The sequence below is a fragment of the Agelaius phoeniceus genome, chromosome 31, assembly GCF_051311805.1.
Source record: "Agelaius phoeniceus isolate bAgePho1 chromosome 31, bAgePho1.hap1, whole genome shotgun sequence".
NCBI classification, from domain to species: domain Eukaryota; kingdom Metazoa; phylum Chordata; class Aves; order Passeriformes; family Icteridae; genus Agelaius; species Agelaius phoeniceus.
This window is the reverse complement of record NC_135295.1, coordinates 3,314,563-3,327,930: the sequence shown is the minus strand read 5'-3', so window position 1 is coordinate 3,327,930 and position 13,368 is coordinate 3,314,563. Positions and strand designations below refer to the sequence as shown.

Below are 13,368 nucleotides of genomic sequence, written 5' to 3'. Positions count from 1 at the left end.
AGTCTGGGAAATTGGCAATTTGGGGGGGTTGAGGAGCAGATTTGGGGGGAAAAGGGCTGAGGAGGAGTTTGGGAATTGGCAATTTGGGGGCGTTGAGGAGCAGATTTGGGGGTGAAAGGCCTGGGGATCCCCAGGGATTGGGACTGGGGTTCTGCTCTTTGTGGGGACGTGCTGAGGGTCAGGATCAGGGTGACTCTGGTGGGTCTGGGGGTGGGTGAGAGGTTTGGGGGCTCAGAGGAGTTTTTAGGGGGGCTGATCTCTGTCACCCTGTCCCACCACACCCCCAAACCCCCCCATGCCCAAACACAGAGAGGCAGGCAGGTAAGGTGTGTAATCCAGATATATTTATAGGATTATTTTCCGAGATTAGCACAGGATATTAGAAAGGTTATAAAGTCACATCAACGGTCGTTGGCTCCCTTTTTTATGTACAGACAAAAAAACACAGCACAACAACACAGCCCAGCCTCTGCCCCCCCTGGCCTCTCCAGAGCTCCCCAAAATATGGCTTTCGTGTCTATTGAGAGTTCAGTGCCGGCCAGGAAGCCTCCAAGGGGGTCCCCAAATCCTCCTCGTGCCCCCACCCCGTCACTGGGTGGATGTGGGGCCACCAACGGGACCCCCTGAGGACGGGGTGGTGGCCTGGGCTCTCCCAGACACGGTGACACTGACCCTGCCACCTGCCCCCGTGTGCGGTGTCACCAACCCCCAAGGGGACAAGGACAGGGGCCACACCCCACCCTGTCACCCCCAGGCCACCCAGCCCCTGCTCCTCTGTGACACGGGGTGTCTGTCACCCCCAAGGACTCCACACAGTGACCCCAAAAGGGTCAGGGACTCGTTGCCACCATGGTGACGTGGAGTGGCCCTGTCACAGCTTCCACCCGGAATCCTCCCAGTTCAGGAGGGTCCCTGTCACCCCAGGGCCACGCTGGTGTCACCCCCAGGTGTGACACAAATCTCCTCTGCTGCTCCCACCCCCACCAAGCCCTTTGGCTCCTGCTGCCACAAGTGGCCTCAGATGGAATCTCTGACCCCTCCCAGCCCCTCAGCAGCTCCCTCCCGGTGACACCGGGCCAGGTGACACCTCCACAGGTCCCTGCCTGCTCCCCGGGCTGCCCCGCCACACCCCACAGCACGTGGCACCTCAAAAAACACCTCAAAACCACCAAAACCACCTCAAAACCACCAAAACCACCTCAAAACCATGTCAGAACCACCAAAAACACCTCAAAGCCACCAAAACCACCTCAAAACCACCAAAACCACCAAAAACACCTCAAAATCACCTCAAAACCACCAAAACCACCTCAAAATCACCTCAAAACCACCCAAACCAGGCTGTTCTCCTTTGGAGCAGCTCTGGAGCAGCAGAACCAGCCAGGAACTGAATTCCAAGAGGGAAAATCCTCCCTTATCCCTGGCAGCTCCCACCTCCCTGCCCCAGGGAGCACCCACCCCACTCCCAGCCCTGCTCCTGGCTCTGCCTGGGACCCCTCCAGCCCCCCAGGAGATGGAATTCTGCTGGAGAACACATCTGGCTGGGTTTTATTTGCAGGAATCGCTCAGTCCTGGGGACCTCGGGTGTTGGCAGTCCCAGGATTCATCCCCCAGAGGCTGGAAAGGAGGAAAAACCCCCCCAAAACCAACTCAAAAACTCCGTGTCCTGCTCCTTCCCAGTGCCAACACTGCTCCTGACACAGCTGAGCCATGCTGGTCACCTCTGCAGTGTCCCCAGTGTCACATCCCTCGCTGCCACCTGTGTGTGGCTCCTCTGCCTCACCTGAGCCCCTCTCGTGCCCCCAAAGGTGGCACAGATGGCACAGATGGCACAGATGGCAGAGGTTTGTGGGGGGGTGACACTTTCAGCCCTGTGGAAGAGGTGGTGAAATTCTTCCTGCAGCTCCCAGGTGAGGCTTCCCACCCCTCCTCCTTCCTGAAGGGCCCCCTCATCCTCCAGATGACCCCAAATCCATGGGGTGACCTCCCAGGTGAGGTTACCCCCATCCCAAAGGGTTCCTCTTCTCCAGACAACCCCAAATCCATGAGGTGACCTCCCAGGTGAGGTTACACCTCCCAAAGGGCTCCTCCAGATGACCCCAAATCCATGGGGAGATCTCCCAGGTGAGGTTACCCATTTCTTAAAGGGTTCCTTCTCTTCCAGATGACCCCAAATCCATGGGGTGACCTCCCAGATGAGGTTACTCCTCCCAAAGGGCTCCTCCAGTCCTCCAGACAACCCCAAATCCACAGGAAACCTCCCAGCTGAGGTTACTCCCTCTCCAAGGGCCCCCTCATCCTCCAGATGACCCCAAATCCATGAGGTGACCTCCCAGGTGAGGTTACCCATTTCCCAAAGGGTTCCTCTCCTCCAGAAAACCCCAAATCCACGGGGTTCCAGGCCCAAGGGCATCTCCTGCCACCCCCTTGTGCCCAGACTGGGATGTGGATCCCAGAGCACCTCATGCCAAGGCCGGGGGTGCCCTAAGGATGCCAGGGGGGGCAGCCCCATCCCGGGGTGCCCAGTTTGGGGGGGCTGAGCTGGGGCTGTGCTGGAGAGGTGGGGAAAGGTGTTTGGTTTTGTCTTGGAAGTGAAGGTGAAAGAGGCAGGAGGAAGGGCAAGGAGGAAGGGTGAACCTCCCCCAAAGCCTCTGTGGTGACCCCAAACTCCCCAGACCCCAGCTCCAGGTGTTTTGGTCGGGGTTCTCAGAGCCAAGAAGAAAATCAGCCCTTTCCAAGCTCATCCCTGCCCTGGGGAGGGAAGGGGGGCAGAGAGACCCCAGCCCTGCTCTGGGGGTCCCAGGGAAGCAGCCCCAGCCCCAGGGGCGCTGCTTCCTGCACTGAACATCTCAATAGATGGTTAAAATTGGCATTTCCAATCAGAGAATTTAAGAAAAATAAAATAAATTAAAAAATCAGGGGCTTTTCCTCTAGATTTGCCCCCTCCCCCCCAAAATAAACCTGAGCCCTCCCCCCTCCCGCTGGGGTGGGACCAGGGAGCTGTGGGGGCTCCTGGTCTCTCTGGGGGTCCCACCCTGGCCTTCCACCCCCTTTCACACACTGACTGCACGAGGACAGCTCTGCTCCCGCATGGACACTGCTCCACAAGAACCACCAAGGATAAAATCGGGGCAGGGGCTCGCTCTGCTCCCACCTGGAGTCACCCCCCAACCACGGGGAGGGGACAACGGGGACACCCAGGATCCCAACCTCACCCCGGGAACCCGGAGCTGTAATTTTATCCTTGGACATCAAAGAAACCAAAAGGGAGAGAAACAAAGGGAAGAGCTACATCGACCCCAGCCCAACACCCCAACCAAGGGCCCGAAGCAAAGAGCAGCCACGAAACCAAAGCCAAAAAATAAAAAAGGTCCAAAAGGAAGAAGGAAGAAGTCGCTCACTCACGGGTTTTGGGTCTGTGGGGTTTGGGGCGTGGGGATGGAGGTGCAAGCAAGCAAACGGGGCCGGGGCTCTCGCTGTTGGAGTGAAGGATTTGTACAAGTTCAAGAAGCGTCAGCAGCGCCTCGAGGCCGGTGGCTCTCCCTGCTCTCTGTCCTGCCATCCCTCTGTCCGTCCGTCCGTCCGCCCGTGCCGGGCGCCAGAGAAAATCTGTTGGGTTTTGTGGGGTTTGTGGTCTGGTTGCCGTTGCCATCGGGGTTCTCTTGGCTCCATTTCTCTCTCTCTCTCTCTCTCTCTCTCTCTCTGACCCTTTTAGATGAAATATTCCTTCTTGTCGTCGCCGCCGGCCTGGCCGCCCTCGGCGTTGATGATGGCGGTGTCGGCGTCCGGAGCATCGTCCGAGCCTTTGGCCTCGTGGGTCAGGTACGTGCCTGGAAAAGGGGGGGACAGGGGCTGGGGTCATGGGGGGCTCTGCCAGAGACCCCTCCCACACAGCCAGAGGGCCTGGAGGGGCTGCTGGACCTGGCTGTAATGGGAAAGGCACTGGGAGGGGAGGGGATGGGATGGGAGGGGATCAATGGGATCCATGGGATGGGATGGGATGGGATGAGTGGGGTGGGATGGGATGCATGGGATGGGATCCATAGGATGAATGGGATGGCATGGGATCCATGGGATGGGATCCATGGGATGGGATGGGATGGGACCCATGGGATGGGATGGGATGGGATCAGTGGGATGGGATGGGATGGGATCAGTGGGATGGGGTGGGATGGGATCAAGGGGATGGGATGGGATGGGATGGGATGGGATCAATGGGATTGGGTGGGATGGGATCAAGGGGATGAATGGGATGGGATGGGATGGGATCAATGGGATGGGATTAATGGGATGGGATCAAGGGGGTGAATGGGATGGAATGGGATGGGATCCATGGGATGGGATCAAGGGGATGAATGGGATGGAATGGGATCCATGGGATGGGATGGGTTCCATGGGATGGGATCAAAGGGATGAACGGGATGGGATGGGATGGGATCCATGGGATGGGATCAAGGCGATGAATGGGATGGGATGGGATCCATGGGATGGGATGAGTTCCATGGGATGGGGTGGGATCAGTGGGATGGGATTGGATGCAGACTCACTGGGGTGCTCCAGGTTTTTGGGCAGTGTCCACTTGTGGAGTGGCCAGTGCCAGTCAGGCTCCTGACCCCCTCCAACCCCTCCTGAAAAAGCAGGGGGTCCTGGCTGCCCCCCAGAGCAGGGTGGGGGGTGTCACCGTGTCCCCAGGGCTTGGGCACAAACCTGCTGGGCATGAAAAGGGCAGGTGGAGGGAAAGGAGGGGGAGGAAGGCAGAGGGAGGAGCTGAGGGGGACATGGGGACAGGGACAATCCCAGGACAGAGATGGAGAACAGGGGTGGGAGCTGCCTCCCCCTGCATTCACCAGGACATTCCTGACATTGCCACGCTGGGCACGACCAGGAGCTGCCTCCCTTCACCCCCCGTGCCCCAAGACCCCCGAGGGCTCCTCCAGCCCCCCCTGCAGCCCCCCAGGCCGTACCTTTGTGCCTGATCAGGTAATGTCCCAGCACGATGAGGAGGCTGAGCAGGAGGAAGACGATGACAGCCACCACCCCGCCGATCATCGCGTGGTAGGTGCTGGAGGTCGAGGGCACCGGGCTGGCATCTGCCCAGGCAGGGGGAGGAAAAAAGAGACAAAAAGGAGCTGAGACCCTGCAGGGCAGCAGAAGCTGCTGCTTCCCCCACCAGGAGCTCCATCCTGTGCCAGCAGCTCCGTCCTGCTGAGGGTCATGGCAGCGAGAACGGGGGGAAGCAAAGGGGAAATCTCATCTTCCACAAAAATAAAAATAAAAAAAAGCAAAAAGCAAAATGGAAATCCCATCCTCCACAATGGGGTTTTGGCCCCAAAAAGGGAGGATGGGCAGGTTTGGGTGGGAGGGGACATGCAGGCTGGCATGGCCACCTGAGAGGTGATGGCACCCCAAGGACAGCAGGTCCCGAGTCAGCCACATCCTGTCCTGGACGGGGAATCCAGTGAAAGGCCATTCCATCCCCTGCTGGCATCCTGTGCCAGCCCTGTGGCACGGTGACAAATCCTCCTCCCAGCCATGTCCCATCAGCTCAGGGTGGGGACAGAGCCACACTTGGGAAGGACAAGGCAGGGGACACACAGGGATGGCAGCAGGACAGAGGGACAACACGGCACACGGACACACAGGACAAGGGACAGCGCGGGGAGCTGCTGCTCAGGGTTCCTCCTGGAAAACACCAAAATCCACACCCAGCACGGGACTGGAGCCACCTGGCAGGGCTGTCCCCAGGCCAGGGCAGGGCCACCATCCTCCTGTGGAGCTTCTCCAGGCCAAAGAGACAGAAAAGGAGCTTACGGTACCTTGGATGGGAGCTGGAGTGAAGGATGGAGCCGAGGCCATGGAAGCATGAGAGATGGGCTGGGAAGGGCCCAGGGTGGAGTGAACGTGTGGGGTGGGGAGCTGGGGAAGATCTGGGGAGGACAACAAAAACACAGGACATGAATCAATGCCACGAAGGGCCAGCGAGGTGACAGAGCCCTGAGGGGACCCTCAGCGGGTCCGTCTGTGACCCCTCTGCTTCTGCCACCAACCTCTGGGACACTGTGACCATCTTCCACCATCTCCTGTCCTGCCAGAGCCTGAGGGACCCTCGTGGTGTCACCTGCACTCTGCTGGGCAGGGGTGGCACCAAGGTGGGCAAGGCTGGAGGTGGCTCCCAGTGCCTGAGACAAGAGTGGCTTTAGGGACAAAAGTGGCAATTCCACCAAGGCTGGATGTGGAGCTCTGTGTCTGCTGTGACAGGGGCAGTGCCACCAGGTGGGCAAGGGACAGTGGGTGCCACCTCTCAAGGACAGCACGAGGCACCTGGGGTGAGCTCCTGGATGGGTGCAGAGAGCTCTGGGTGCTCACACAGGGGACACACAAGGGGTGACACGGGAGTGGCTGCACAAGGGTGGGCATTTGGGGGCTCATTCTGGGCAGGCTGAGGGAGGGGACACAGGGGACAAAGTGCCACTGAGGTGCCACCACACTGCAGGGGAAGGAGCCAGGAAAGGGAAGAGCTGGAGCAAGGGAGGAGAGCAGGAACTTTTGGATTTCCTCTGGATTTCCCAAATCCAAGGAAAAATGGCAGGGAAATGGGATCATGTGGGGTGGGCATGGGCTGGGATGGGCATGGGGAGCTGGGGTGGCAGCCAGGGGTGGGCACTGGCAGCAGCACACAGCACACACAGCCCTGAACCACGTGTGACACATGGCATGGGGACATGGGGACACACAGAGAGCCCTGAACCACGTGTGACACACGGCATGGGGACATGGGGACAAGCAGAGCACAGTCAGGGGACAGCACCACGTGGGGAGCAGCAGGAGCTGCCCCTTCCCACCCCAGGACAGGTGTCAGGGTGACAGGGTGACACTTTCTGGGCACACAGGATGCAGTGCCCCCTGTGCACAGGTGACACAGTGACACATTATGGTCACACAGGAGGCAGTGCCCTCACCCATAGGTGACACAGTGACACATTCTGGGCGCACAGGATGCACAGGTGACACAGTGACACATTTTGGGCACACAGGGGGCAGTGCCCTCACCCACAGGTGACACAGTGACACATTTTGGGTGCACAGGATGCACAGGTGACACGGTGACACATTTTGGGCACACAGGATGCACAGGTGACACATTTTGGGCACACAGGGGGCAGTGCCCTCACCCATAGGTGACACAGTGACACTTTTTGGGCACACAGGATGCACAGGTGACACAGTGACACATTTTGGGCACACAGGATGCACAGGTGACACAGTGACACATTTCAGGCACCCGGGGGGCAGTGCCCTCACCCATAGGTGACACAGTGGCACATTCTGGGCACACAGGATGCACAGGTGACACAGTGACACTTTTTGGGCACCCAGAATGCACAGGTGACACAGTGACACATTTTGGGCACCCAGGATGCACAGGTGACACAGTGACACTTTTTGGGCACACAGGGGGCAGTGCCCTCACCCACAGGTGACACAGTAACACATTTCAGGCACACAGGGGGCAGTGCCCTCACCCACAGGTGACACAGTGACACATTTCGGGCACCCGGGGGGCAGTGCCCTCACCCATAGGTGACACAGTGACACATTTCAGGCACACAGGGGGCAGTGCCCTCACCCATAGGTGACACAGTGACACATTTCAGGCACCCGGGGGGCAGTGCCCTCACCCACAGGTGACAGTGTCACATTTCAGGCACACAGGGGGCAGTGCCCTCACCCATAGGTGACACAGTGACACATTTCAGGCACACAGGGGGCAGTGCCCTCACCCATAGGTGACACAGTGACACATTTCGGGCACCCAGGGGGCAGTGCCCTCACCCACAGGTGACACAGTGACACATTTCAGGCACCGGGGGGCAGTGCCCCGGTGCCACCAGGGCCACACTCACCGCTGACATCCAGGTTGTACTTGGCCACCACGCTGCCCATGGAGCTGGTGGCCGTGCACACGTAGGTGCCGCTGTCGCTCTTGTTGAGGAAGGGGAAGATGAGGACGCTGTCGGAGCTGAGCTGCAGGGGAGCGTCGCTGCCCTCCTTCTCCCAGAGGAATTCCTGCGGGCTGGGCACAAAACCAGGCATGGGCCTTCCTTGTCCTGCTCTCCTGGGCAGCTCGGGGTTAATGCCATGGGGTCTTTTATAGGGTGGGGAAGGTAAAATCCTATAGGAATGGGGTGGGGGAAGGTAAAATCCTATAGGAACGGGATGGGATCAACTGATACCTTGGGGTTTTTCTGTTCTGATTCCTTGGGGGTTTCTGTGTTTTTCTGTTCAGCTTTACATTAATGTTACTGGGATCTTTTTACAGGGTGGGGAAGATAAAATCCTATAGGAACAGGATGGGGATAAACTGATACCTTAGGTTTAAGTTTTTCTGTTTAGCTTTACATTAATGTTACTGGGATCTTTTCATAGGGTGGGGAAGATAAAATCCTACAGGAACAGGATGGGCATAAACAGATTCCTTGGTTTAAGATTTTCTGTTCTGATTTTCTGATCAGCTTTATATTAATTCCACTGGGATCTTTTCACAGGGTGGGGAAGACTAAATCCTATAGGAATGGGATGGGATCAACTGATACCTTGGGGTTTTGCTGTTCTGGTTCCTTAGAGTTTTCTGTTGTGTTTTTCTGTTCAGCTTTATATTAATGTTACTGGGATTTTTCACAGGGGTGGGAAAGACAAAATCCTATAGGAACAGGATGGGGATAAACTGATACCTTAGGTTTAAGTTTTTCTGTTTAGCTTTACATTAATGTTACTGGGATCTTTTTACAGGGTGGGGAAGATAAAATCCTACAGGAATAGGATGGGGATAAACTGATACCTTGGGGTTTCAGGTTTTCTGTTTAACTTTACATTAATGTTACTGGGATCTTTTTACAGGGTGGGGGAGATAAAATCCTACAGGAATGGGATAGGGATAAACTGATACCTTGGGGGTTTTCTGTTGTGTTTTTCTGTTCAGCTTTATATTAATGTTACTGGGATCTTTTCATAGGGTGGGGAAGATAAAATCCTATAGGAACAGGATGGGGATAAACTGATACCTTGGGGTTTCAGGTTTTCTGTTTAGCTTTACATTAATGTTACTGGGATCTTTTTACAGGCTGGGGAAGATAAAATCCTATAGGAACAGGATGGGCATAAACAGATTCCTTGGTTTAAGATTTTCTGTTCTGGTTTTCTGATTAGCTTTATATTAATTCCACTGGGATCTTTTCACAGGGTGGGGAAGACTAAATCCTATAGGAATGGGATGGGGCCAACTGATTCCTCAGGGTTAAACAGATGCCTTGGGGTTTTTCTGTTCTGATACCCTGGGGTTATTCTGTTGTCTTGAAGTTTTTCTGTTTAGCTTTCTATTAATGTTATGGGATCTTTTTATAGGGTGAGGAGGCAGGAATGGGAAGGGGCAAACTGATTCCTTGGGGTTTAAGTTTTTCGGTTTAGCTATAAAATAATTTTACTGGGATCTTTTCATAGGGTAGGGAAGACAAAATCCTATAGAATGGGAAGGGATAAACTGATTCTTTGGGGTTTTTCTGATCAGTTTTATAATAATGTTACTGGGATCTTTTCACAGGGTGGTTAAAACAAAACAATTCTATAGGAATGGGATGGGGATAAACGGACACCTTGGTGTTTAAGTTTTTCTATTTTTCTGTACAGCTTTATATTAATTCACTTGGATCTTTTTATAGGGTGGGGAAATAAAATCCTATAGGAATAGGATGAGGATAAATTGATACCTTAGGTTTAAGTTTTTCTGTTCAGCTTTATATTAATGTCACTGGGATCTTTTTACAGGGTGGGGAAGATAAAATCCTACAGGAATGGGATGGGGATGAACTGATTCCTTGGGGTTTTGCTGTTCTGATACCTTGGGGTTTTTCTGTTCTGGTTTTCTGTTCAGCTTTATATTAATGTTACTGGGATCTTTTTATAGGGTGGTTAAGACAAAACAATCCTATAGGTACAGGATGGGCAAAAACTGATTTCTTGGGGTTTTTCTGTTCTGTTTTTCTGCTTAGTTTTATATTAATGTTACTGGGATCTTTTCACAGGGTGGGGAAGATAAAATCCTATAGGAACTGGATGGAGATAAACTGATACCCTGGGTTGTAAGTTTTTCTATTTTTCTGTTCAGCTTTATATTAATGGTACTGGGATCTTTTCACAGGGTGGGGAAGATAAAATCCTACAGGAACAGGATGGGGATGAACTGATTCCTTGGGGTTTTTCTGTTCTGGATTTCTGTTCAGCTTTATATTAAATGTTACTGGGATATTTTCACAGGGTGGTTAAAACAAAACAATCCTATAGGAATGGGATGGGGATAAACTGATTCCTTGGGTTTTAAGTTTTTCTATTTTTCTATACAGCTTTATATTAATGTCACTAAGATCTTTTTATAGGGTGGGGAAGACAAAATCCTATAGGAATGGGATGAGGATAAATTGATACCTTAGGTTTAAGTTTTTCTGTTCAGCTTTATATTAATGTCACTGGGATCTTTTCACAGGGTGAGGAAGAGTAAATCCTATAGGAATGGGATGGGGATAAACTGATTCCTTGGGGTTTTTCTGTTCTGGTACCTTGGGGTTTTTCTGTTGTATTTAAGTTTTTCTGTTCTGTTTTTTTGTTTAGTTTTCTATTAATGTTACTGGGATCTTTTCACAGGGTGGTTAAAACAAAAGAATCCTATAGGAACAGGATGGGCATAAACTGATTCCTTGGGTTTAAGTTTTTCTGCTCTGGTTTTCTGTTCAGCTTTGTATTAATGGTATTGGGATCTTTTTATAGGATGGGGAAGACAAAATCCTATAGGAATGGTATGGGGCCAACTGATTCCTTGGTGTTTTTCTGCTCTGTTTTTCTGTTTAGTTTTATATTAATGGTACTGGGATCTTTTCACAGGGTGGGGAAGAAAAAATCCTACAGGAATGGGATGGGGATGATTCCTTAGGGTTTCAGTTTTTCTGTTCAGCTTTGTATTAAGTGTTCCTAGGATCTTTTCACAAAACAATCCTATTCTAGCTGGAGACCCAAGGCAAATCTCTTCAAACTTCAGGCCCAAATCATAAACCAGGTGAAAAGAGGCCAGCAAGGAGGATGAAACTTCATCATTTGAAGCTATGAACTGGACAATTAACTCCTATATGCAAATAAACTAAAACAAAACTTATCAACTAGACTAAAACTTATAAACCAGACCAAAACTTATTAAAATGTGAGATGTCATGACCAGGCCCCTCTTTTGCTTCCATCCTGGGGCCATCTGGACAGTGCCAGGGTGTGGCTTTTGATGTCAATTCAATAAAAATTCACTTTATTCCTCTTAAATCCATCCAGTTCCAGCTCCTTGAGGCTGTCCCAGGACACAAAGGGGAAATGTTTAATTTAGGGATGAGCCAGGATGGATCTGCTGCTCCAGGAGAGGACAGGGAGCTCCCATGGAACCCCAGGACAGGGACACCCCAAACCCAGCCAGCACCTCCTGGGGTGGGGTGTGGCACCTGGAGAGGGAGGGGAGGCCCTGAGGAGGAGGAGGGAGGTGAGGAAGGCCTTACATGGGGTTGCCCTGCCCATCACATTGCAGCTGCAGCTTCTCCCCCTCGCGTGGGTACTGCGGGTGAGGCTCGATCTTCGCCGTGGGCTTGTCTGGAAAAGGGGAGAGGAACAGTGGGGTGAGGGCCTGGCACCCCAAATCCTGCCCTGGAACTCCAAATCCTGCCCTGGAACCCCACATCCTGCCCTGGAACCCTAAATCCTGCTCCTGGGATCCTAAATCCTGCCCTGGCACCCCACATCCTGCCCTGGAACCCCAAATCCTGCCCTGGCACCCCAAATCCTGCTCCTGGAACCCCAAATCCTGTCCCTGGAACCCCAAATCCTGCCCTGGAACCCCAAATCCTGCCCTGGCACTCCAAATCCTGCCCTGGAACCCCAAATCCTGCCCTGGAACCCCAAATTCTGCTCCTGGAACCCCAAATCCTGCTCCTGGCACCCCAAATCCTGCCCTGGCACCCCAAATCCTGCCCTGGAACCCCAAATCCTCCATCTGGTACTCCAAATCCTGCCCTGGAACCCCAAATCCTCCACCTGGGATCCCAAATCCTGCTCCTGGCATTCCAAATCCTACCCTGGCACCCCAAATCCTGCTCCTGGCACCCCAAATCCTGCCCTGGCACCCCAAATCCTTTCCCTGGCACCCCAAATCCTGCCCTGGAACCCCAAATCCTGCCCTGGAACCCCAAATCTTGTTCCTGGCACCCCAAATCCTGCACCTGACACTTCAAATCCTGCCCTGGCACCCTGAATCCTGCTCCTGGCACCTCAAATCCTGCCCTGGCACCCCACATCCTGCATCTGAGATCCCAAATAGTGCACCTGACACATCAAATTCTGCCCTGGAACCCCAAATCCTCCACCAAGCACCCCAAATCCTGCCCTGGAAGCCCAAATCCTGCACCTGGGATCCCAAAACCTTCCCCTGGCACCCCAAGTCCTGCCCTGGTACCCCAAATCCTGTCCCTACAACCCCAAATCCTGCCCTGGTACCCCAAAGCCTGTGCAGGGATCCCAAATCCTGCCCTGGGCATCCCAAGTCTTGCCCTGAAACCCCAAATCCTGCACCTGGGATCCCAAATCCTGCCCCTGGCACCCCAAATCCTGAACCTGCCATCACAAATTCTGTCCTGGAACCCCAAATCCTGCCCCTGGAACCCCAAATCCTGCCCCTGGAACCCCAAATCCTACCCCTGGGCAAGTTCTGGGTGTGCAGAGCTGAGGGGGGACAACACCCAGGGGTAGGGGCAGCACTCAGGGGGTGTTCCCATGTCCCCCACCCCATCAGCAGCACAGGGAACAGGGACAGGGGAATGGGGACAGGAGTGGGAAGTGGAGCAGGGAAAATCCCTGGGAGATGGGGACAAGCAGGATTTGGGGACAGGATTGAGGGAAATGGAGGAGGAACAAACCCCTGGGAGATGGGGACAAGCAGGATTTTGAGACAAGCAGGATTTGGGGACAGGATTGAGGGAAGTTAAGAAAGGAGAAACCCCTGGGAGATGGGGACAAACAGGATTTGGGGACAAGCAGGATTTGGGGATAGGAGTGGAAAGTGAAGCTGGGACAAAGCTCTGGGAGATGGGGACAAGCAGGATTTGGGGACAAGCAGGATTTGGGGACAGGATTGAGGGAAGTGAAGAAAGGAGAAATCCCTGGGAGATGGGGGCAAGCAGGATTTGGAGACAGGATTGAGGGAAATGGAGGAGGAACAAACCCGTGGGAGATGGGGACAAGCAGGATTTGGGGACAAGCAGGATTTGGGGACAGGAGTGGGAAGTGGAG

General features: G+C 53.9%; 1 protein-coding gene and 1 long non-coding RNA gene across 2 annotated transcripts in view; both read right to left on the bottom strand.

Moving 5' to 3' along the window:
- Window positions 1–322: 322 nt before the first annotated feature.
- Window positions 323–13,368, bottom strand: part of CADM3 (cell adhesion molecule 3) — a 36,286-nt gene continuing 23,240 nt past the window's right edge. The window contains exons 6-9 of the mRNA XM_077192169.1: window positions 11,586–11,676; window positions 7,905–8,074; window positions 4,965–5,090; window positions 323–3,830 (exon numbers count right to left, since the gene is read on the bottom strand). Of these exons, the coding sequence (XP_077048284.1) occupies window positions 3,712–3,830; window positions 4,965–5,090; window positions 7,905–8,074; window positions 11,586–11,676 (506 nt within the window). The 3' untranslated portion in view covers window positions 323–3,711. The remainder of the gene's footprint in view (window positions 3,831–4,964; window positions 5,091–7,904; window positions 8,075–11,585; window positions 11,677–13,368) is intronic.
- Window positions 8,381–9,837, bottom strand: LOC143696264 (uncharacterized). Its single transcript, XR_013185698.1, has 2 exons — window positions 8,840–9,837; window positions 8,381–8,732 (listed from the first exon to the last, which is right to left on the bottom strand). It is a non-coding gene; the product is annotated as an uncharacterized LOC143696264 (long non-coding RNA).